This window comes from Mustela nigripes, chromosome 2 (assembly GCF_022355385.1).
Source record: "Mustela nigripes isolate SB6536 chromosome 2, MUSNIG.SB6536, whole genome shotgun sequence".
Taxonomy (NCBI): domain Eukaryota; kingdom Metazoa; phylum Chordata; class Mammalia; order Carnivora; family Mustelidae; genus Mustela; species Mustela nigripes.
Window position 1 is genome coordinate 206,235,860 of NC_081558.1, and position 23,963 is coordinate 206,259,822.

The 23,963-nt window shown below is 43.7% G+C and overlaps 1 protein-coding gene across 7 annotated transcripts in view; it reads right to left on the reverse strand.

Moving 5' to 3' along the window:
* Positions 1-23,963, reverse strand: part of TIAM1 (TIAM Rac1 associated GEF 1) — a 383,207-nt gene that overhangs the window by 91,282 nt on the left and 267,962 nt on the right. For all 7 annotated transcript variants that reach the window (XM_059392241.1, XM_059392243.1, XM_059392242.1 and 4 more), the window contains 3 exons: positions 20,240-20,412; positions 3,990-4,214; positions 1,971-2,156 (listed from right to left, as the gene is read on the reverse strand). In XM_059392241.1, coding sequence (XP_059248224.1) covers positions 1,971-2,156; positions 3,990-4,214; positions 20,240-20,412 — 584 coding nt within the window. The remainder of the gene's footprint in view (positions 1-1,970; positions 2,157-3,989; positions 4,215-20,239; positions 20,413-23,963) is intronic.

Consider the following 23,963-nt stretch of genomic DNA (forward strand, 5'->3'; position numbering starts at 1 on the left):
AAATAAATAAGGTCTTTATATATATATATATATATATATATATATATATATATATATATATATATATATATTCTTTAAAATCACTGATCAGGGATGCCTGGGTGGCTCCAGTCGGTTAAGCGTCTGCCTTCGGCTCAGGTCACCATCCCAAAGTCCTGGGATAAGAGCCTCACATCGGGCTCCCTGCTCAGCGGAGAGCCTGCTTCTCCCCCCAACTTGTGCATTAGCTCTCTCTCTCTCTGCCTCTCTCTACTCATATATAAAATAAAATCACTGCCCAAAAAGCCTAAGTTCCTAACTCTCCCATGTTGAACTGGTCAGACAGTCACAGCCTGCCCATCAAAAGAAAAAGAATACACAAATCACAGACAGTGAGGCAGAGGAAATTAGACAGTCGGCAGATAAACTACAGAAGGGTAACAATACAGTGATTTACTTCCTTGTTTCAAAGAAGTCAGCTCTGATGGCTTTGAAGAAAGTAAGGCAAAGAAGTTTTAGGTGGATCACAGAATTATTTCTTATAAAAACCTCATGAAGCCCAGGAAAAGGAAAAAGGCCATTCGGATGCTTGGGGTTTAGAATTAATACGGGACCTGCACCATGGATGTCATAAGCTCCCATAACACAAAAGCCACCTCGACTTCTTGCAAGGCAGCCAACAAGAATTTTTATCCCAATTTGGGGTTTTTGTTTGTTTGTTTTGTTTTGTTTTTTGTACAATAGGCAAACTGAGATTTGGTCAAGTTAAAATGGATGTACAGGTCTCAGAGAAACAGCCCTAGAGCCTCAAACTAAAAACCATTTGCAAGATTAGACATCACAGCACGTTGACCCATCCCTACAAAAAAGAAAAGAGAAGAAAAAAGGACTTAATAGCTATATGGAGAGGTTGTAGCCAGGGAGAGCAAGAGAGACCAAGAGCTGAGCTGTAATTAGCAGAACAAATCAGGATGCCAGTTTTAATAACTCCAGAAATTGGTTTAAGACTTCTTTAAAAATGTAAATCTACCCCTAATTATCTGAATGATGACGCTAATCTATTTATAAAGAATACAAACGCCTCTGACTGAATTACAGCTCTGAACTCAATTGAAGGGTACAGCTGACACGGCAAGCCAAGAGCAGCACAGCCAAGGTCTTCCAAAGCCGCTTCTGGAACCTGAGCCTTAACATTTAATTCCGCAGCAAATGTGCTAAAGGTGCAGTACATGTTAAGTGGGTGTTGAGTTGGATGGGCTGAAACCGTGTTACTCGCACAGCAATTTTTGAGAAGAAAGGAGCCAAAAGTACATAAAGCTGTTCGCAATTTAGCAAGCACATAAAATTACAGACTGCAAACACACAACACGACGAGGCAATCTGCCGTTCCGGAGGTCAGGGGAACACTCTCCTTCCGGAGCAAACACGTTATGTTGGTCGGGCTGGAAAATCACGGAAGATCTTTACCTTCTTTGAACGCATCGGCTAGTCGTGACTGTCCAGAACTGATTTCCAGAATTACAATATTTAAAATTCGAGTGAGAAGGATGATCTCCAAAGAGATCTATGTTTACTAAATGGTTTATATGATTTTGTGCGTGTGTGTCAAATATATTTATGCAGGAGAGAGCTCTCCACTTAACATTTCCACGAGGTTAATATCAAAAAACATCTGTATTTGGATAAAAACCAGGCCACTGTCTAAAGATGACACAACTTATCAACAAACACTGCACGCAGAGATCTCTTTAAGATAATACCTTTCCTGTCTTCTTTGCACGGTAATTTAGGGCCCATCAAGACAGGCGTTAAGTAATAAATTTCAGAACAGATTCAAACGAAGATCTGTACCCACCACAGAGGGAGGGGACACGTCAGACCTCCACACATAGCAGTGAATCAGAAAAACACGGCCGACACTCTTGCCGAGTCCTGCTCAGGGTTAACAGTCCAGATAAATATTTCTTAAGCACACCTCAGCCTCTACTCACCAGAGCGTGAAAGGATGATACAGAAAAGATCCCAAGACGGCCCATCGCCACTTTCGTTGGTCGGCTTGCAAAAGCAAGTAGCCTTTTGGGGTTTGGCAGCTCCCCGCCTTGGAGGCTAGCTAAGTAACAGCGGTAACGAAATAGGTCCATTTGGAACTGTTCAAGGTTTTGCTCCCAAACGAAGATCTACAGTGGTGAAAAGGTGAGTAAAAGGGAAAACAAACGTTAACAACTTCATCCTCCACAAACGTTACAGAGCTGTATGTTCTCGAGGTCCTGCTCACACTTGTAAGGGGTAAACAACAGGTACCCTAAGTTTCCTAGGGAACAGCAGCTCAAGACTTACTGTTTTCATAACTTAGTGTTTTTTTTCCCCCCACAAAGATCTACAGTCATACATTAAGTTTGGTAAACAGAAAGTATATGTTAGTTGCTCTGTGTGTCCCGTTACAGATGTCACTTTTGTGGGCCATTGTAGCCCATCAGCTCCACGCTCTGGGCCACAAACCCAAATGTAGGATTTCTATCACTGGAGAATTCTAGAACTTACCAAGAGAAGAGTTCTTATAGAAAGACGAAGAAAAAAAGGAAAAGTGAGGTGAATTAAAGATCACAAGCAAAGAGACCAGGAGCTGTTGGGAAGAGGTCATGGCAGACAGTAGAGGGTGGGAAACAGAAAACACTAGAAGGTGAAGACTGAGGCTCTGGAATAGAATTCTAACCACAGGGTATATCCAAGATATGCATCCTCATTTTTCTTTTTCTTTTTGTGTGTGTATGTGTGTGTGTGTGTGTGTCCTTGTCTTTCAAAATGGCAAGTAATACTTACTTTCTAAGACGGAAATGATATTTAAAGATCATGCAAGAATGAGACTCAGTACAGGGTCTGGTGCACAGCGAGGGCTCAGTGATGTCAGCCATGATCTGGATAACGACTAATGGTGGACATGGACTTTTTACTTTGACATGAAATATAGTGTTCGCGTATGTCCACGTCCACAGCAATATTCACAATAGCCAGAAAGTGGAAAGAGTCCAAATGTCCACCCGTGGACAAACGGATAAACTAGGGTGTGTACAAAGATCCACTACAATGTGGATCGAGCCCCAAACATGACACAAACGGCAAGAATTCACACACAAAAGGTCATGTGTTATGTAATTCCACTTCCATCAAACATCCAAAATGGGTGAATCCATTGAGGCAGAGCACCGGGAACAGGGGGAAGCGATTTAACAGGAACAGGGCTTTCTTCTGGGGTGAATGACGATGTCTGGCAACAAGACAGAGGTTGTGGGGGCTCAATATTGTGAATGAATGAAATGCCACTGAATTGGACACTTCGAAATGGGTCATTGTACGCCATGAGACCTTCGTGTCAATGACAATAAATACCGTGTCTGGTAACAGCGGGCAAGACCCATGGGACACCACAGGCTGGCCCATGCCATCAACCTCTCAGTGGTTTAAATTCACTTACCTACATAATTATTTCCTAAACATTAAGACAAAGCTTCAAAGCATGACTAGATGGCTATCACAGGCGTGGAAACAACTGAGTAGAAGGCAAACGTGTCCTCTGTCTGTCACCTCGCTCAATCTTTCTTTATACTTCTACTCAAACACTGCAACACATTTTTTTAAAAGACACTCTACCTTTTCTAAATTGAGGAATCGGGAGTGTGTCCCACCACAGCAGAGCGCCTCATCAACCTAAGCGGGGGAGGGGGGCAACCTCCAGACTCGGCGACTTCACAAATGCCCTAGAAGGAGCGTGGTACCAGTGGGAGTGAGAAGCCTCCTTTATTAGATTCTTTCCATGTAATATTGTACCTCCCGCTCACAACAATCGGCTGGGAACGGTGGGCGAGGGACAGTGACTGTCACAGTAAAGAATTCAGCCACCCAGATGACAGGCTAATAACATCACCAATGATCCTCTGTTATTCCAAGGAGCCCAAGAACTTGGGAGCCCTACCACTCCCCCAACCCAAGTCCCAACGTGGAAGAACAAGTACCTGGTCCAATATAGTTTTCTTCTTCTTTGAATCAGTGACTGAAGACAGCTGCATCTCGCCCATTTTCTTCATCTTTTCATCCATATCAATCTTCTGTTCTAGTTTTTTGATTTCAGACTTGAGAAGCCGGAGCGTGTCTTCCTTGTGGTGGTGCCTCGCGACGGCCGCCGCGCAGGCGGAGTGGATGGCGGTGATCCAGTTCTCCAGCTCCGTCTGGCTAGTGGTCTGCAGTGGGGGGGGGGGGGCAAGAAGAAACAGCCGCCTCTTAGGTTATCAGCAGGGATCCAGAGCATTTCTAGTAAAGCCACGGCCCTGGGAGTCAGGGTGACAGGTCTGCATACGCCGTGGGTCAGGCTCACCATCCCGACCTCCCCTTGCAGAGACACTGAAACAAGGAGGTCTGGGGTCAGACGCCACACCCACCCCCGGCCTCCAAGAGCTGCGTGGGATAAAAGTCTTTGGGTCTGCTCAGAACTCGCTTGTTGTGACGGAATGAATTTGTCTCCCCCAAATTCAAATGTTGGAATCCTAACCCCACTGTGTGATGGTATGAGGCGGTGAGGTCTTTTGGCAAGTGCTTAGGTCATGCGGGTGGAGCCTTCCTGTGGCAGATTAGCGCTCCTATAAAAAGCGGCCAGGGAGCTATCTAGTCCCCTTCTGCCAAGGGAGGACACAGCAAGAAGATGCAGTCTCTGAATCAGGAGGCAGGCCTGCCCAGAACTCAACCATGCCCCCACCCTGATCTGGGACTTCCAGCCTCCGGAAGGTGAGAAATAAACATCTATCGCTTACAAGCCACCCGCTTATTTATTTGTTTACTTGTCCATTTATGTGAACAGCAGTCCTAACTTAAGACACTTGTATATGTGATAATCCTATACGGAGAGTTTACTTTCTAGTGGAGAGGGTTGTTCTGAACCAAAGGTCAGTTTTCAGAGAGGGCTGGTCAGTTCCAAGGTCAAGATCGAGGCCAAGGAACATCGCTGGCCAGGGAACACACCAGCCCTGCCTCCGGCGAGCTGCTGTGACCCAAATCCACAGGCCCCGTGCCAGAGTCAAGCAGCAATGACACAGTTAGGGTTGCGGAAGGAGCTCAAGGCAGCCAGAAGCAGCGTTATGTTCGGGGACACGTGGGAGTTTTCTAGGAAGTGGAGCCACCCAGCAGCGAGGAACGGCTTTTCCCATTCCGTTCTCCTTTAACATGGCCATCCCCCAGCAACAGACAAGCAACTCAAAGCGACTCAAGGGGCTCTGAAAGGGGAAAGTCAGAGAACAGTCTGGGGGAGACAGCTCATTTGCACTAAACCACCATTACAAATACTGAGGACAGGCCAGAATTTTCCGGGTATCCCCTGAAGCCCGGAGAGGTTTAATAAACACTCGTAAATTAACTCACTGAAGAAAAAGGTCTATTCGGCCACTTGAGTACTAAAGTAACAGCCAACATCATTTTTACGCACAAAACACTGATTTTTTTTCCCCTCTCCCTCTCTGATGCATCTTCTTAGTCTCCAAACTTACTGGAGGGTTGGCTGGTGAACAAAATTCTGGTCATGGGCCCCTACTGCCTGGTACTCTGCACCCCAGCAACCAAAGACCACCCCAGATGTCCACGTTATTTCTGAATCCCCTCGGTCTGGTGTCCCACAGAGGGAACTGCGACATGGTGCCAACCAACAGAGCCACCACCTTCCAGGCAGACCTCAACAGCCCGGCAGTTGAGACTTTTAGAGAGAAGTCTATGCCTGCGCCTGTCGAAGACATCAGGGAGCTGGACGTTCTCAGAGGAGCGGCAGAGCGAAGCAAATGGAATCATCTTGTGGAAACTGAGGGGGAGAAGAGGAGGTGGTGACAGCGGAAATTCAAGGTAAATACTTGTAGGGACCCGCGGTCTGTACGGGACATTCACCTTTAAATGCTTAATGTTGCTACAAACTGTTAAGGTGTATCTCCTCTTAGAAAGATAGATGTTTATTTCTCACCTTCCGGAGGCTATATTACTTTCAAGTAACTCCAGAAAAATACAGAGTTTTAGGTCCTCCCATATGTGATAAATGCACCAGGCTTGTTCCTGCCTGGTACAGAACACAGGGTTTGACCCTTAGAGTCTCTCGGTGCCTCGGCATTAGTGGGTACGTCACCAAGTAGAGCTACTTTTCATCTATCTAATTAACTATGTGTCTAGGGAGGGAGCTAAGGAAGGAGGGAGGGAGAAGTTAGCTCAGATGGAAAAACAACCTAGTAAGGGTTCTTTTCTAAAAGAAAAGCTTTGAGGGGGCGCCTGGGTGGCTCAGTCGGTTGAGCTTCTGCCTTTGGCTCAGGTCATGATTCTAGAACCTTGGGGTGGAGCCCCATGTCAGGATCCCTGCTCAGCAGGAAGGCTGCTTCTCCCTCTCCCTTTGCCCCTCCCACGCTCATTCTCTCTCTCTCTCTCAAATACATAAAATCTTAAAAAAAAAAAAAAAAAAAGGAGGGGGGAGCCTGGGTGGCTCAGTTAGTTAAGCATCTGCCTTTGGCTCAGGTCATGATCTGAGGGTCCTGGGATTGAACATCAGAGGAGGAAAATTCTGGCATCAGGCTCTCTGCTCAGCATGAAGTCTGCTTCCCCTCTAACTCTGCCTCTATGCACACCCTCTCTCTCTAATGAGTGAAATCTTAGGAAAAAAAAAAAAAAAAAAAAAAGCTTCCAGGAAGAAAATACCAAGTGCAGGCAAAGATATGGCGCAACCAGGATTCCCAGGCTCTGCTGGCTGCTGCTGGATGGAAATATACCACCGGTGTAAGTGCTCTGGAAAGCTACTGGAGGATACCTAAGAAAAGTCATGGCTTGTGACCCCAAAAATGCAATCCAGGGTACACGCTCAATGAAAATGCATGCACACGCTCACCTGAATACATACACCAAAATGGTTACAGCAGCAGCATCTGCAATGGGCCAAACTGGACACCGCCCACGGCAGAATGCATACGTCACGTGAGGTATGATCGTGCGATGAAGCATGCTACAGCACGGAGAACTTAAGACCACAACAGGAATACACCTCATGCACGTAACCCGGAGGACAAGCTGTCAGACATACAAGAATAGAGACTACGATTCTCCTGGTCTAAAGCACAAACATAGACAAAACCGGATGTACTGTTACAAGTCAGAAGAGGAGAGCTTTGGTGGGAGCTAGGGAGGGAGAAGCAGCTGGAAAGAACCATGGGGGGGCATCTGGGGCACTGGCCATGTTTGGTTCCGTGGTCTGGGTGCTGGTTACACACGCGTACGACATGGGGGTATAAGCTTTTGAAATGCCATCAAAATGTGTACTTTCCTGTGTAGAAATTATACTTTAATAGCAAGTTCACACACACACACACAAAAAAACCTTCTAAGATTCAGCACCCTAAATTTACGCAGAATTTTTCTGTGACTATCCTAAAAATAATAGATTTCAGGTTTCATTTTTCCTTAAAAGTTGTCTCTAGAAGATTGCAAGGGAAGCTCCAAGCAGCCCGATCCTCTCAACGGGGCCCCGGTCATCAGATAAGCAGCTGCCTCCTTGAGCTGAAGCGTGCGTTTTCCTTTGAGTGTGCAGCTCGGGGGACGCAGGGAGCGCTCAGACTTTAGGGGAGCCGGCGTTTTCACCTATTCACAAGGACACTGCTGGGAGCGTCTCAGACAGAATCTATGGGGAGGCAGCACATGCCATGAGGAGAGGTGCATCTGCTGTAGAAACACCCAGCACATCAACGACGCTTGCTGTGAGGGGGGCATCTATCCCCCCCAGCGGCTCCTCAGCCACCTCCCGCCTCCGTGAGAAACCCCCATCCCCAGACCCCTCCCGCCTTACCCCATGGAGCAAAAAAAGGAAACCTATATGCCTGATGGCAGATCTGAAGAATTAATGGTTAAGATCTCCAACCACATGATACAGGCTCTGCTAATTTAAGTTAGAAATTTAAAATTTTTAAAATAAAAAACATTCCCCTAGAAGGGGCCCAGGTGCACTTTACAGATGGGGAAACCAAAGCCCAGAAAAAGTTAGATATAACACAGGAATTTATTGCAAACCTTGATCTTGACCAATCCCGTGCTGAAAATCATTTTGTTACATGCCACGCTGCTCCTGAACCCCTAGTTCTCGTCGCTTCCTCCGAACCCGGCCCCCTGTGGTGTCATTCGTGTTGCAATTGGAACATTTTGAGCTCTCCCTGGGCACACAGGAGGATGGAACCTTCCTGCTCCCTTTCAAGTTCAGTGTGGCCAAGTCATGGCTTTGGTCAATGAATCTGAGGAGAATGGACATGTGTCATCACCAAACACAAGCCCGATTCACTCCCATTCTGGTCCCTCTGCTTACAGTCGTGGAAGCCACGTGTCAGGATGAACCTTCTGTCAGCCTGGGTCCCAGAGAGTCCGGGACAAACACAGCCTCAGACCAGTATCTGTCAGACACGTGGCAGAATGAAAAGGAGATATGAGGGCTGCATCTTCCTACAGAATAATCTAACCATCCTGACTGATGCAAGTGAAAATCCCACTTCAGTGCTTCTCGAGGAGTCTATGTAACACACTTTCAACCACAAGGAGAGCCATAATCTGATAGGTTCTGTACAACAACAGCCTCTTCCTCTCTTTAATGAAAGCGGGACCCCTTCTTCCCTCCACCTTTGAGGGTCTCTGCCACACTCAGCCAAGGGCAACACACCCCCATTCTGATGCCAGAGAGTTTATGTCTGCATCCCCGTTAGGAAGTGGAAGCCCCTGGCTGGCTCGATCGATGGAGCATGTGCGGTTCTCGATCTCGGGGCTCTAAGTTTGAGCCCCAGGCTGGGTGCAGAGATTACTTAAAAAAAAAAAAGAGTAAGTAGAAAGAAAGACCGAAACTAGCCGAGAAGCGAAGGAGCCTTTGAAAGATGTATATTTAAATTTGGCAGAGCAGCTATCCTGAAATTTATTTAAAGAAAGAAAGATGGTGGTTGCCAGGGGTTCGGAGAGGAGGGGAGCGGGAGCTCGTGTTGCAAGTTTCAGGTCTGCAAGATGAGAGGAGTCTGCAGATGGACGGCGCTGACGGACACACCCCAGTGTGAACGTACTTAATGCCACCAAATGTCAGCGCACTTATAGACAGTTAAGATGCTATGTCACGTGTACTTGACCGCAATTAAGACTTTGAGAAATACACAAGGGCACCTGGGTGGCTCAGTTGATTAAGCATCTGCCTTCAGCTCAGGTCATGATCCCAGAGTCCTGGGATCGAGTCCCAAATCAGGCTCCCCTGCTCTGCGGGGAGCCTGCTTCTCCCTCTCCCTCTGCCTGCCACTGCCCCTGCTTGTGCACTCGCTCTCTCTCTCTCTCTCTCTGTGCCAAATAAATAAATAAAATCTTCAAAAAACAAATACACAAAAGCACCAAGCCCCACAGCCTAGAGAAAGAGAGAGAGAGAGAGAGAGATAAGTCTGCCTATAGCTTTATGGAAAATGTATCCATCAGGCATTTTAACCATTAAGTATGCCTCAAGCCTCCAACTTTCTCCAGAACCTGTTAGTGGCTGAAGGCAGTTCCATTAGAGAAAACTTCCGCTCCTGCTGTCCTGTCTCAACAACACAGCAGTCTCTGCCTTTCTCTATCATTCAGCTGAGTCTATTTCTAAGAAGCACAGTTCCCTAAACGAGCTTTGTGAAAGGTCTGGTCCATTCCCAGGGGCACACCCAGAGCTATGTGTCCAGGAGAAGGTGGGCTAGGTCCACCCTGACTGAAGTCAACATCAAGATAAGCAGAAAACCTCTGTTAACAGTTCCTGGCAGTTTGCAGAGCTGGTCACGGCAGACCACTAACTTGAGAGACTGTTGCCCAGGACTTAAAATCTGACATGCTAGCAAAAGCTTTTCAAAACCGCTACCTTTGCATTGCCTTCTTGAAGCAGGCAAGTTTGATTAGGGACATTAGGTCCACTAAAGGGCCCTCTGTCAGAATCCAGGGGTCAAAGGGCAGTAAGGAGAGACACCCCCCCATCCCCACTCCTGTCACCACGGCTGTGATTTCCTCCACACTCATCTGCCTCTATTAAACAAACAGCAGCAGACAGGTAGCAAAACTGAATTTCCTGATTCTTCCTTTGCCCTCTGGAGATGCTATAAATACTGTACAAAGTTCAGTGAAGGGAATAAGCAAAGTTCTTGCCAACAGAGGAATATAATCAGCAAAAAATGCATTTTGCATAAGAGCCCCTTTGAGTGTGGAGTTAAGATGAAGCTCAGGGCTTCATTATGTATTTAAATAGCTCCAGCTTCAATTACCCAACTGAATGGAGGATACTCAGTGATTTCAGATAATCAATGGTTTACGTGAGTGGCAGGAAAAGGGAAATTCATTTTAAACGAGAGAAATACTAGGGAATATATGCCATATCTAGGAAACTAAAATTTCAGATAATTTGAGTTTATAGAGGCACGAGAATAATTGTCAAGTAGGTTGAACTTCTTTTTTTCCATTTAAAAAGAACCAAGAAAAGGGGAATAAAGTTAGGTGTTTTTAAGAGGTTAGCAGGGAATGTAGTTCCTGTGTGAATTCTTGAAAGTCTTTATTTTTTCTATTTTTAAATCTTATTTATACAAGACTTAAATAAGCTGTCATTTTTTAAATTTCCTTAAGTAATAAAAAGGGGCTCAAATCCAAGACACCGGGATCAAGAGTAACAAGCTCTACGGACTGAGCCAGCCAGGTGTCCCAGTATCCCAGTACCATCTTTACCATCTGCAAAGAGAACTTAATATGAGGCTCTCCTCGTCCACTGCACCAAGTCATAAAACTGGGTACCACCCCCCACCTCGTACTTCCTCCTCTCCCTACCCCCTCACCCACCTAAGGTAAATTCTTTGGAGAAGAGAGGGTCCAGAATCTAGGAAGAGGGGCACAAAAGGAGGAACTGTTTACTGCAAATGGGAATCAATGGAAGGCTGCCCAGAAGATGGCAATGGCAGGAGTCATCTCTGGCAAAGCCGAGGAGCCCCACAGAAAAGAACAATAAACACTGTCAAACGGACACCCCCAACAAAAAGGTCTTACCATCTGTTCATGCTTAAAAGCCCCCCGTAGACGGCACAAACAATATCCGAGCAGTTTTTTGGTACCTCACATTTAAATATGATCAGATCATCAAGGACCACCAGACATGTGATGAACGCCTCTAGCATGAAAGCCAGAGACCGAAGCGCGCAGAAGCCAATGTATCTCGAAGAAAGAGAAATAATGCATGAAGCCCCGAAAATTCCCTGAAAACCCAGTAACATCCCCAGAGACAGAGACGCAAAAGAATCTAAAGCTATAAACAAACAAATGCACAGGTTACAATGAAAAAGGAACAGGGAGAGGAGGATAGAAAGAGAAAAGAAAGGAGGAGGAAGGGGTGGGGGAGGGGGAGGGAAGGAAGGAAAGAGAAAAATGGAAAGGGAGGGTGGGCGGGACGGGGAGAAAGGGAAGGAAGGAGGGTAGGAGGGAAGGGGAGGGAGAGGAAGAGAGAGAAAAGGAGCTTTTAGAAATAAAAAGAAAATCAAGATCTCAACAGAAGGCAAACCCCTTTGAGAAGTCATAACCCTGGTGACGGAAAATTATTCTAAAACTTCAAAGGAGAAAATAAAGCACACACAAGATAATCCAAAATGCGACTGGTATGAGACTCTAAGTGAATAAAGGGGAAATAAGTTTCAAACCAAATTCCAAATGCCTCAAAGATAATTCAAGTAAAAGGCAGAATGAAGATATTCTCAAATATGAACCATTTTGTAGGAAGTTATCACAGGTTTATTTGTTTGTATTCCTGAAAAGGAAGGAGAAAAAAGGAAGATGCGGAATCCAAGAATCTAACTACGGTAATGAGGGGAAAACCAGGGTAACTACGCTGCCTGAGGCCAGGAAAAGAGACAGAAGGGAGCAGGAGGGTAAAGGGCCAGGGAAAGGCAATCTCCAGGACACAAAATAGTACTAAGAGACTAGATAATAAGTTGGAGATTCAGAAAATACTGCTAATTAAGCATAAAAATAAGTAAATGGAGCAGAAAACAAGAGGCAAGCATTAACTATAGGAAAAAAACCAAAAAGTTGTTCAAGAAAGGAATATAAAATGATGGTACCCTATTTGGCCCAGCAGCTAATATGATTTATATGGTCACAGCAGCATGGAAAATCCTAACAGTATAACAGAGATTACTGATTTAATCCTAAATGTTCATATAACCATATACAAACATGAAGAAAGGAAAGAATTCATATATAATACAGCTGAATATCCATCTGTCATCACAGAAAGTTAGTAGCTGATGTCTGAAGTCAATTAAGAAATACTGTAAACATGTTCATGAGAAATGAAGGTAAATACAAGAAAAAAGAAAAACCCAACCCAACAAAAAAACCCAGCTAAAATAACTGAGCCTAGTTGCTTTGGGGACAGACCTGAGGCTTGGGGAAGAGGTAGAGGACAAGAGGAGAATTTCACTCTAAGTCTTTTAAGGTTAACTGAATTCTTTAAAACTATGTGCTCATATTGACTTCATACAAATTTAAAATAATGTAAAAAGGAAGACAAATACGGTCAGTAACATATTATTTGGAAAATACATAATAGTATACAGACTATATACTAGAATCTAGCTCAGCCACAATTATATCCCTGCACTGTACTTTTAACATATGTGAGGAGACCTCTGAATACAATAATAGTAGGGCATGTGCTGTAAATGAGTACCAGCCCCGTGTATTCGTTTTGTACTTCAACATCCACACTCTCCATCAATACCCTCCTAAGAGCTAAGCAAATAGGGTCCCGTATTTTGGAAAAAATCCCTTCTGATGCCTGAAAAGGACAGGGTCTGGGAGGAACACCCCTCCCTTCTCCCTTTCAGGGAGCTTTCTGACCCTGTATCCCATACGTAGCATCAATAAGATAGGCTAAGGAGCTCCTGGATGAGCCTATGCCTAGCAGGTTGTTCCCATCAGCATATCTGGTATTTCTTTCACTAGACTGCATGAGATGAGCCACCAGAATGGTGTTGACGAAGCTGATCTGGGGTGAGACAAATTCTTTATGTAGATAAAATCTGCCTGGGGCTCCAGATATCTTAGGAGTTCACCCACCTTCACAACTAACCCATGTCAAAACCAACGATAAGTATTTCTAAAGTGGCTAGCTAGAGGCAGGGAGATGATCTATGGCAATGGGAAAACAGGACTTAGCTACAGACTAAGGCGACATTTAAACCAACAGAGAAAGCAACGACAAAAGGTCCAGTTTGTCTGATCTGCAGAGGAGCATGAAGAGGGAAGATCGAATTAGGATCCAAGAAGATTTCAACAAGTTCATTAGAAGCGCAGAAACCACAAACATAAGATTTCAAAGAAGTATATTTAACTTCTGGATTTAGAGTTCTTGAAACATCTATTATAAGATGGAAGAGAACTTGTAAGAGTTAATGTTGTGGGTATGATAAACCACAAGCTCAGTATGAATCAACAGTTTGGTGCGGTTCCTACTAAATTAAGGAACTGACCCTAGCGTGGTGAAGAAAATGGGAAGAAGCAGGAACCAAACTGTGGGCAGACTGCGTAGGACTGACCTCACAGGGGACAGGGGGTTGGGTTCCAGAACTATTTACAAGGAAGAACACCAAAGACCTGAATCGTAGGGAGAATGGCTCAGAAACCTTCCATAGGGAAGCCTGAACAGAAAACATGGCACGAGACAGATGAGAGCTGTTTTCAAGCATGAAAAAGGTTAGAAGAAAGAAGAGGAAGAATTGCTTTAGACCTGGAAAACCTATGGAAACCAAGGCAAATGACAAAAGTCACCATAAAGAGTGTATTATATCAACACAACGAAGAACTTGATAAATCTTGGAGCTAACGAGCAAAGCTGATGGCTGAAGAGCTCCAAGCTTCCCAGGAATGGAGGTCATCAGGCAGTGGGCAGGCTGACCAGCTAGCAGGGGCTCTGCAGAGACAGTGCCTAACTTGAAGGCGAGGCCAGACTTTAATCTACTCAAGTTCAAGATGCTAAATCGCCTTTGGAGTCTCTTCTACCAAGTCCACTTGATGCCTCCTTGTGTAAGATAATTTCCAGATTTTTCCCTAATCTGGCTGCCCTGGTTCAGGGCATGTGTGCCAATGACCTTCATCAAGTCTACACAGAACCAGATGTGGTACTTCAAAATAACTGTCTGGAGCCTAAGAGCCTAGTAACACTCAAAGCCTTAGCCTCGTCACCGGAAAGCCACACTCACCTTCTGTAAAGATACTTAAGAGGAGTACAGGGCACTAGACACTTTTCCTTATAATTAAAATGAGAACCGTAACATGTAAAGAGCATTTGCTACCTACAAGACATCTGACTTGGATATTATATCTAACGCCCAATTCGTCCTAATGGTGTAAATACTATTCCTTTTTCACTAATCTCTTTTTAACATCCATGCTATATCCTCCTACAGGTGATTTTCTAAATGATAAGAAAACCATCTATGGAAAGGCAGTGACCCCTGACAGAGATTTTCTACACTTCTGGAGATACGTCACTGCATATGATTTTGTTTTCAATCAGGCATCATTCTTACCATAAAACCCCCTGAGCTTTTTGGAACCGTACGTAACATCCACCAGTAATGGACAGAGGAAGGCCCAATACGAAATTGTACTTAGTAGGTGATAGGCGCTGGTGCCAGCTTCCAGTTGGAGGGGAGATCTCTAGAAAAGTTGAAATGCAGGAGCCATTGCCTCCCTTTGCAGACAGCACAGCAATTCTTCTACCTAAGCTGGCTCTAATATTCAGGCCCATTCCCAACCCCATCCTGCACACAAAACCCCTTTTCTGCTTTCGCTGGTAACACGAATCTCCTTACCATGGGCGGATCTGAAAAACAGCACCAAATCAGCAGCATGCGGGCTCTGTCAACTGTGCACCCTGAATTGAGCCCCAGGGCTGGAATAACTGCAAATTATTTCCATAATCGTGGTTGATCTCCCTTGCGTTACCCTCACCCCCGACACACACAGATTTCTTTCAAACCTAGCCCCTCTAGAGTCATGTGGATTACAATAAGTAGAAGGTAGAAAATGCCCTCATGGATCCTGAACAGCAGCAATTTCTTCTGAAAAGGTTCACTTTGTGCTCTATCCCACGTAAGTGGCATAAAAATTTCCCCCTAACAAGAGGACATAGAGGTTTTCATGAATAAGGTCCTATGTTGCCACCAAAGAATTTTATTCAATGTGACCTATTGGATATTTAGATTGTACCAGCAATTTTATGGTCAGGAAGGCATTCCTTTCGAAAGGAATTCACATCAGCAGCATGTGAGTAAAAGGAGAGTCTCCTGAAACCGATCAGATTAGCCAAGAATGGCCGAAATATTGAAATATTCCCAACAAGTGGCTTAATTCTGAGAATGAGAAACAGGGCCTTTTGACTCTGGTCAGTGACTCCTGCCCATGTTCTTCTTAAATAGGAACAGAAATGGGATAAATAGTATATTTAGACACTAAAAGACTTTAGAGAAAGAGAGGCTTGGTTTGAATCCAGCCAACACTCAGCAACTGTCACTTGGCATCTAATTATTACCCATTATAAAAGCCCGAGCTTCACCAAATGGGGAACACAGTCCACGTCAATTGGTTAAAATACAGATAATACAATCCGACTCACTGATTGCTGTACGAATTAAATGTGACTTATGATTTCGCTAATATGTGGAACTGAAGAAAGAAAACAAATGAGCTAACAAAACCAGAAACAGACTCATAAATACCAGGAACAAACTGGTGGTTCCCGGGATCAGGGGCCAGGGGTGGGGTGGTGTTTAGACACGAAACAGGTGAAGGGGATTAAGAGGTATAAACTTCCAGTTATATAAAATAAATAAGTCATGGAGATGAAAAGTAAGTACAGCATAGGGAATACAGTCAATAATACTGTAATAATGTACAGTGACAAATGGTAATTACATTTACATACAGAATCGCCAAATCACCTTGTTGTGCACCTTAACTAATAGAAAATGGTATATCAACTATATTTAAGTTAAGAAAAAAATTTTCTAAAGAATTATATGTGACTCACAATGTAAAACACTTTCCAGATGGTGGCATACAATAAGGACTCAGTAAAAGACAGCTGCTGCTATCATATGTTATTATTGATTGTTATTATTAGCAGAGTTAGGCACTCCCTCATATATAAGATATCCAAATAATTAATAAGAAGCTATGCCAGATGCAAAAAAGCAGGTTTTTTTTTTTAATAGGATACACAAAGCACTACCCATTAAGGAAAATTTGAGCAATGAGATACATTAAATTTAAAAAGTCAGTAAAACAAAGGATGCCTTTAACAGAGTAAAAGGCTAGCCAGAGTAGAAAAAGATATCTGCAATGCATATAATCAAAAGAATTTGAAACAGAAAATATGTAAAGAACTGCTATGAATCACTGAGAGACAACCCAACAGAAAAATAGGCAGGAATAAGCCCTTGAAACAAGCCCTTAGCAAAAATGATACTGAGTTGGTCATTAAACCCTCAAAAATGTACTCAGCTTCACACAAATAGCTTACAAATGAAAAATAAAAAAAGATCTGACAATAACAAGTGTTAGACAAGGATAAGGAACATCTCGAATTCTCCTAGGCCGCTGATGGGAGCATAAATTATTTCAATCATTTTGAAAACCGTTTGGCAGTATTTACTAAACCTGAATGTGTACATTTAGCTCATGACACAGCAATACCAGTCCTAGGTATACACCACTAGAAATGTGGACAAACATATCCTGAACACAGATAAAAGAGTACAACATTGCTCATTATCCTCCCCCAAATAGGGATCAACCCAAATGCACCTATGGAAAGGTTGCTACACATCCCAGTTAGCCTGAACCTGCTGTAATTTATACCTGTTATCCTGGCATAATTGTTAATGAAGCTGGTATCCCTCTCAAAACCATCTAGTCTCTACAGTGTCCTGATGAGTTTAATCAGTGGAAATGGGAGAGTAAGGACCTTAAAAAAAATGCTCCTCTGTAAATTCAGTAACACTGGCAAAAATGGTCAAAATAAATTTTTTCAGAGCTTTGGCAACTAATTAGATCTTGCTGTAACAACGTTAGGTACTTCTACTGGAAAAAGTGATAGCTGAATCTCAGTAAGAATAGCAAGTTTTGAGGATATTCTGGCTTGCCAATATTCCCATCTTCAATTCCCTACCTACACAATTAGGTGAAAAAGAGCAGTCTAGCAATCACTGAAGGCGGGGTGGGGTGGGGGGCGGTGATGAGCTCCCACAAAACACCATTCTCAGAGAACTGCCATTATTTGACCTGACAGTTCATAGGAAACCCCCATTCACAGGGCTTGTTCCTATTTTACTGCAGAACTCACATGTGCAGATAGCCTTTATCCCAAGGGGAATTTGTAAAAATAATCAGTAACAACTGTTTAATATCATCGCTGCCTGAGCCCATGATGACAGTTGAGACAAAAGAGGTAGCTGACCAAGAAACTTTTTAAAAAGCTGGGGAATAAGATATGAATTCATAAGATATCCATAGTTTAGGGAATCTAGAAAGTCACATACATGTATAGGACTGTATACACATCCACAAAACCCCGAGAAGGCCCTATGCTCACCCCTCTAGCTGACCTGGAGGCTCTGTGCAAGCAGACATGAAGGCTAAGGCAGAGCCGTTAATTAGCTCCCTGAGTGCTGAAGACATAGAGATCCTTGGGGAAGACTAGAAGTCTGTTTCCAGGAATCTAAGGAAATCTCTCCAATCATAAGCTGATTACTAAAATAACTGAGAGCAGAGGCTTCAGTGGTCACACATGACAAAGAATAAATATTTTAAAGATTTCAGGAAAGTCACTTAACAAACAAGCAGCAGTGACAACAATCAGTATCAGCAAACCCTGGGGGTGAGGGTGGGGAGATCTGGTTTTAAGAGTCACCACATTAAATTCTCCAAAATATAGTTTTCAACCACGTAAGTAAGAAACATGCAAAGAAACAACAAAGCATGGCACATACACAAGAAAAGAAGCAGTCAATAGGAACCGTCCCTAAGCAAGTCCAGATGGTAGCTTGCTAGACAAAAACATTAAATTAACTATTTGGAATATATCCGAAGAACTAAAGGAAATCATGTCTAAAGAAGTAAAAGTATCAGAATGATATCTCACCAAATAGAGAATATCAATAGAGAAATTTAAAGAATTTTTTTTTCAGAGAACCAAATATAAATTCTGGAGTTGAAATGTAGAATAATTGAAGTGAAAAATTTATCAGAGGGGCTGGACAACAGGTTTGAACTGGCAAAAGAAGAAATCAGTGAACTTGAAGTAGGCCAACTGAAATTATCCAGCCCATGAAACAGAACAAAAAAAAGAATGAAGAAAGATGAACATAGTCTCAGAGACTTGCACCATCAAGTGCAACTAATATAAACATAATGAAAGTCCCAGAAGGAGAGAGAAATGGATAGGAGGAGTCTTCAAAGAAATTATAGCCGTAAACTTTCCAAATGTGATTTGGACACACACATCCATACATCCAAGAAACTCGATGAATGCCAGGTAGAATAAAGAGAAAGAAATTAACACTTAGAAACTTACCATACCATATTCTCTATATTTCTCTATTTGTTTAAATACAAAGATAAAAAGTAGCAACTGAGAAGCAACTCATCTAATTCATGTGTTTTTCATTTTAAGTAGGCTCCACCCCCAACTTGGGGGCTTGAACTCATGACCCTGAGAGTAAGAATCACATGCTCTATGGACTAAGCCAGCCAGGTGGTCCCAAGAAGCCACTTATCTATACAAGGGATCCTTTTAAGAGTCAAAGTTGATTTCTCATCAGAATCCATGGCCAGATGGCAGTACAATAATATTTTCAAAACACTCCAATTAGACTGTCAATCAAGAATTCTATACCCAGTAAAACTATCCTCCAAAAATGAAGGAGAAATGACATTCCCAGATAAACAAAAGTATCCTCGCTTGGATGATAAAATACATATTCCCTCTACCCAACTAGTAGCCTGCATGGGTGGGGGAGTGGCTTATAGGGTGTTAGAAATATGTTTCGTGACTTAGGTGGTAGTACATATTTACTCTGTGATACTTCATTGAGCAATACATTTATGTTTTGTACACTCTTCTTTATGTTTTATGTCACTGATTTAAAGCAAGAAAAAACATGCTCTCTGCCTGTTCACCAAAAAAAAAAAAAAAAAAAAAAAGACCACCTTCTTACTTTAATGGCCCAAAAGGAAAGAACTTAATGGCCAGATCCAAAAACTCAATGAAATAACCTATTGCTCTTTTCTATACCTTTTATCCAGATCTGTCTTCTGCATGGAATATTCTCACTATCCATTTCAACCAATTCATCCTTATTCGCCCTTTAACATTAATGGTCAGGCTTTCCTACTCTACAAAGGTCTATCCATGTGTCTTTGTCCCACATCACATGGGAAAATTTTAAGAGTAGGAACTATGTCAAAATCTTCTTGTTCTCAAAAGCAGTGTGCAAAGCATGTAGGAAGCAGATAGTAAAAGTTGCGAGGAATTCCTGCATCATGGAAACACATGACGGAAGTCCTCCTAACTAACACAACCAAAAGTTCTGGTAGAGTGCATCATATCCAACCAAACCCAAATAATTCCCTACAAAATTAAATGCTAACCCTTAAGGGATTAGCAGGTTAGTATTTTTTTTTTAAACACAATTAACATGCAAACTTCAAGAACACTGGGTACAAATTTCTGATAAGAAGAGGAAGAGAAATTATCTGGGTTTAGCTAGTCATTTCTGGGATGTCATTATTTTACTTTATGAGTAATATTAGAAGAGAACATTATGGTACAAAATTATGACAGCTCAAATAATTTTTAAATTAAGGAATTCATCATCTCTTTCTAAGGCTCTACACGAACGGCATTGAGATTACACCGACAAATCCTTCAACAGGCAAGTGATGAACAGGGCAAGTGTCTCAAAGTCCACTCACGTCCTTCCCTGGGCTTCCCTTGGAACACTCTGGGTGAGTTCTCTCATTTCAATGTAAATGTGTATTTTGTCATTGATCACTCTTGTTTCTATAGTGAAAAAATGATAAAACCCAGCACTGAAAGGAAAACAGGGTGTGGGGCACATAGACCGGAGAGGAAGATGGCTGGTTCAGAGGTTTGAAACGTCCCAAAAGGAAGTGCCCCACAAACCTGAAAGAGGAAAGCGTCACCCAGGGAATTGCTGAGGCAGAAGACGAAGTCCTTTTTGGGGTGCTCGGGCACAGCCTGGACAATGCTGTTCTCCACCCAGACAGCGTGCTTGGGGATGCTGTTGTGGTCTATTCCAGACCTGCCGTCGCTCTCGTAGAAAAAGAGTGTGCACCCTGAGAAAACAAAACAGGGGTCCGTGTGAGTGGTCGGTGCCTGTACAATGAGAATTCAGTGGTGGAAACTATTGCTCGTGTCCTGTCGAAAGGGGAAGGCTGGAAGTGAAAGCATGTGGAATCCCAGAGAGTAGGCAGAAAGGGGCCTTGCTTGTACTGAAATCTTAGATGGACTGAGAGAAAGGAAACGATTTTTTTTTTTTTAAGATTTTATTTGAGAGACACGGGGAGAGAGAGAGAGAGAGAGAGAGAGAGCGCGTGCGTGAATGCATGAGTGGGGGGAGGAGCAGAGGGAGAAGCAGGTTCCCCTTGTGCAGGGAGCCTGACGCAGGACTCAATTCCAGGACCCTGGAACCATGACCTAAGCCGAGGGCAGACGCTTAACCGACTGAGCCACCCAGGTACCTCAAAAGGCAAAGATTTCTTAAATCCCTGTTTCTCAACCCATGCACGTCCTCAACTTCTTTAAGACCCTCACTTTCTGTTTTAGATTGCTCTGTTACAGACATATGGGGTCTGTAACACAGCGGGTTCTTATGGCTCCTCTGGCCAGTGGGGGTGGCTAGAACCCCAGCTCCACAGGTCAGAACCGCAAGTTCCACAGTGTGAGGCCCACCAGTCAGTAGAAAACCACTGGAGTCCCTTCCAGATAGCTCCCGTGATGTATAACCAGGAGATACAATTAACTGGGTTTCTTGGCTCTGCCCTTGGAGAAAGCCATTTATAGTATTAGCTTTAGGTGTTTTAAGGATAAGGCAAGAAATGATAGCTTTTCGAGCTCAAGTATGTTCTATAAAATGTTCTTCTAGAATTAAACCATGTCCCTGTTCCTCCCGAAAGAAGGTATGTCATGGCACACGTATGAGGGGCTGCGGGATCTGGAAGCCTGGTCCACGCTTACTTGCACCATGAAATTAGCGAGGCAGTCGCAGTAAAAACCTCTCCGAAATTTGTGGCAAGGTGGGTTTAGGAGACTCTCTCCATCATCACCTAAACGTGAGGCTCACCTCAATAGTAATTACTAGCTGAACATTTACCATCAACTCATCAAAACCAGTTTCAGGGGAAGCCTGGGCCCCACTTTATGACTCTTTCTTAACTCTGTCAGTTTTCAACATCTCAACCACCAGCAAGGGCCATGCCTTATGTGAACAGCAAAGTCCTTGAAAGTGCAGCTACCATATGAGTTTTCATAAAGCGAATTTGCTTCTGTGTGATTAGCAATGTACAATGATGGGGATCAATGGAGAAGTCCCATGAGTTCAAAGGCAGTGTCTCCCAGCCCGCCGTATTTCACATCTGTAGGTTAACAGCTGCTGAAGGCAAATCCCCGAACTCAGCTGAATGCCGTGTCCACTCGCATCACAATTTTTCCCTTGGCAGAGTCTCCCCAAAGCCTTCCTTATCAGTCCTGTCGTATGGTGCTTCTGAGCTTTAGGATTTCTTCATCACTGTCCTGGTCTCAAGAATTCAGGAGTTTTGATTCTTCTTTCTACCCATAAGTTATATTTACTTTGTTTTTAAAGGTGAAGTCCCACGTTTTCCAAAGCAGTCATTGTTAAAAAGTAAGATGTGAACTACTGAGTATTTTTAGCAGGGTATTTAGTTTTCCATCTATCTTATCTATCTACTTAGTGTTGGGCTAAAAAGTTGCAAACATATAATTTTTTTTTGGTCCCTTTTCTTTTTTTTTTTTAAAGATTTTTATCTATTTATTTGACAGAGAGATAGAGACAGAGCACAAGAGAGCAGAGCTGCAGGCAGAGGGAGGGAGAGAAACAGGCTCTCTGCTGAGCAGAGAGCCCGATGCAGGGCTCGATCCCAGGACCCTGGAATCATGACCCGAGCCGAAGGCAGCTACTCAACAAACTGAGCCACCCAGGCAGCACACAAACATATAACTTAAGGACGTACCTATTAAGGAGTCTGTCCCAACCTTATTTTTCCCATAGTCCCTTTTATTCTGAAGATCTCAAGTCTTTTCCGAAACACATACAACACACTGCAGAATCTCCTGTACCTATTTTCACTTCTTACGTTAGCACAGATTCAGAGATAATATAGGAAAGAAAATGGGAAGGGGATGCTATTTTCCTCCAAATCGGAGGTTCTTGAGGTGGGAAAAACCCTCAATTTTGCCACTGAGGTCAAGGACATCTGGTGGCATCTGGAGACATTTTTGTTTGTCACTGGGTATGGGGGGAATGGGGCAGGTGCCACTGGCATCCTGCAGGTGGAGGGCAGAGATGCTGCTAAACATCCTGCCGAGCCCCAGAGAGCATCCCGACAACAAAGAATTATCCAGAAAATGTCAATAGTGCCCCTGTTGAGAAACCCTGTTCTCTTTAGGACTAACACGACACTAATGATTAGCAGACTCTGAACAGACAAGGAGCAACACAGCTGTACTGTAGGCTGCGGACAGAGAAAGAAGCCAGTGGATCATGAAGAGGAGACATCCACAGACCCTGACGTGTGCAAATGTGGAACATTTTACGGTCTTCTCAAATTGCTGTTTTTGTAATTTTGCAACGTTGGTTTACAATCACCCCTGACAGTAGGTGGTTAAACTTGGTTAAAATCGTTAAAATGTACTCTCATTTCCTGCCTGTTTCGGTGTGAAGATTAACACGAAGCAGCAAATCCCGGAAGCACGTGCTTCCTGAAAGCAGTCCGTCTGCCTTCATCCACCCCTGGACGTCTCCTGCATGCTCAGCACTTGCCGAAAGAGACACTCCAGAGACTAATTCTAAATGAAATCATTTTTTAAAAAAATTAATTACTCTGCCTAAAGTGGCAGGCTCTTTAGAGAAATCTACCCCCACAACTCCCAGGTGCTCTCTGCTTTTTTATTTCTCGATCTCCAGAGTTGCCAAGAAAAACACAGCAGCACACTCTGCCTTTGAGTGGCAAGGACCAGGCCCGAGCATGTCGATCTATAATGGGAACCCGTCAGGATTAAGAAACGGAGGGCTCGGTGGCTCTGTGTCCTGGGCCTGGAGCCTGACAGACTGTGCCATTCAAATCTGGGTCACCAAGAGCGTGAAGGCTCTCTCTTCTAACAGGCTCTGGAGCCACTGCTCTGAGATGGCACACCCAGGCTTTGAGTATCCTTTATTCTCTAAGGGAACGGCGGAACCAAACGATGTCCTCTTCCACGTCCCAAGTGAAAAAGCGCCTAATTATTGTTAGTCTACGACACTAACATTGGTGTCTCAGCTGTAGCAATCACCTGGGAAGCTTACTTAGCACACAGATTCACGGCCTGTCATGGGCTGAATTATCTCGCCCCAAATTCCTAGTTGAAGTCCTAACCCAGTAATTCAGAATGTGACTGTACTTGGAGTTAGGGTCTCTACAAATACCTTTATAAACTGAGGTCAGAGGAATGGGCCCTAATCCAATCTGACTGCTAACCTTCTAAGAAGAGGGAATTCGGACACAGACGGGCAGATGGGGAAGGCCACGGGAATATACTGGAAGAAGACCGCCATCTAGAGCCAAGGAGACAGGTGTCTCACCAACCCCACTTCTACCTGGATCTCTTCCAG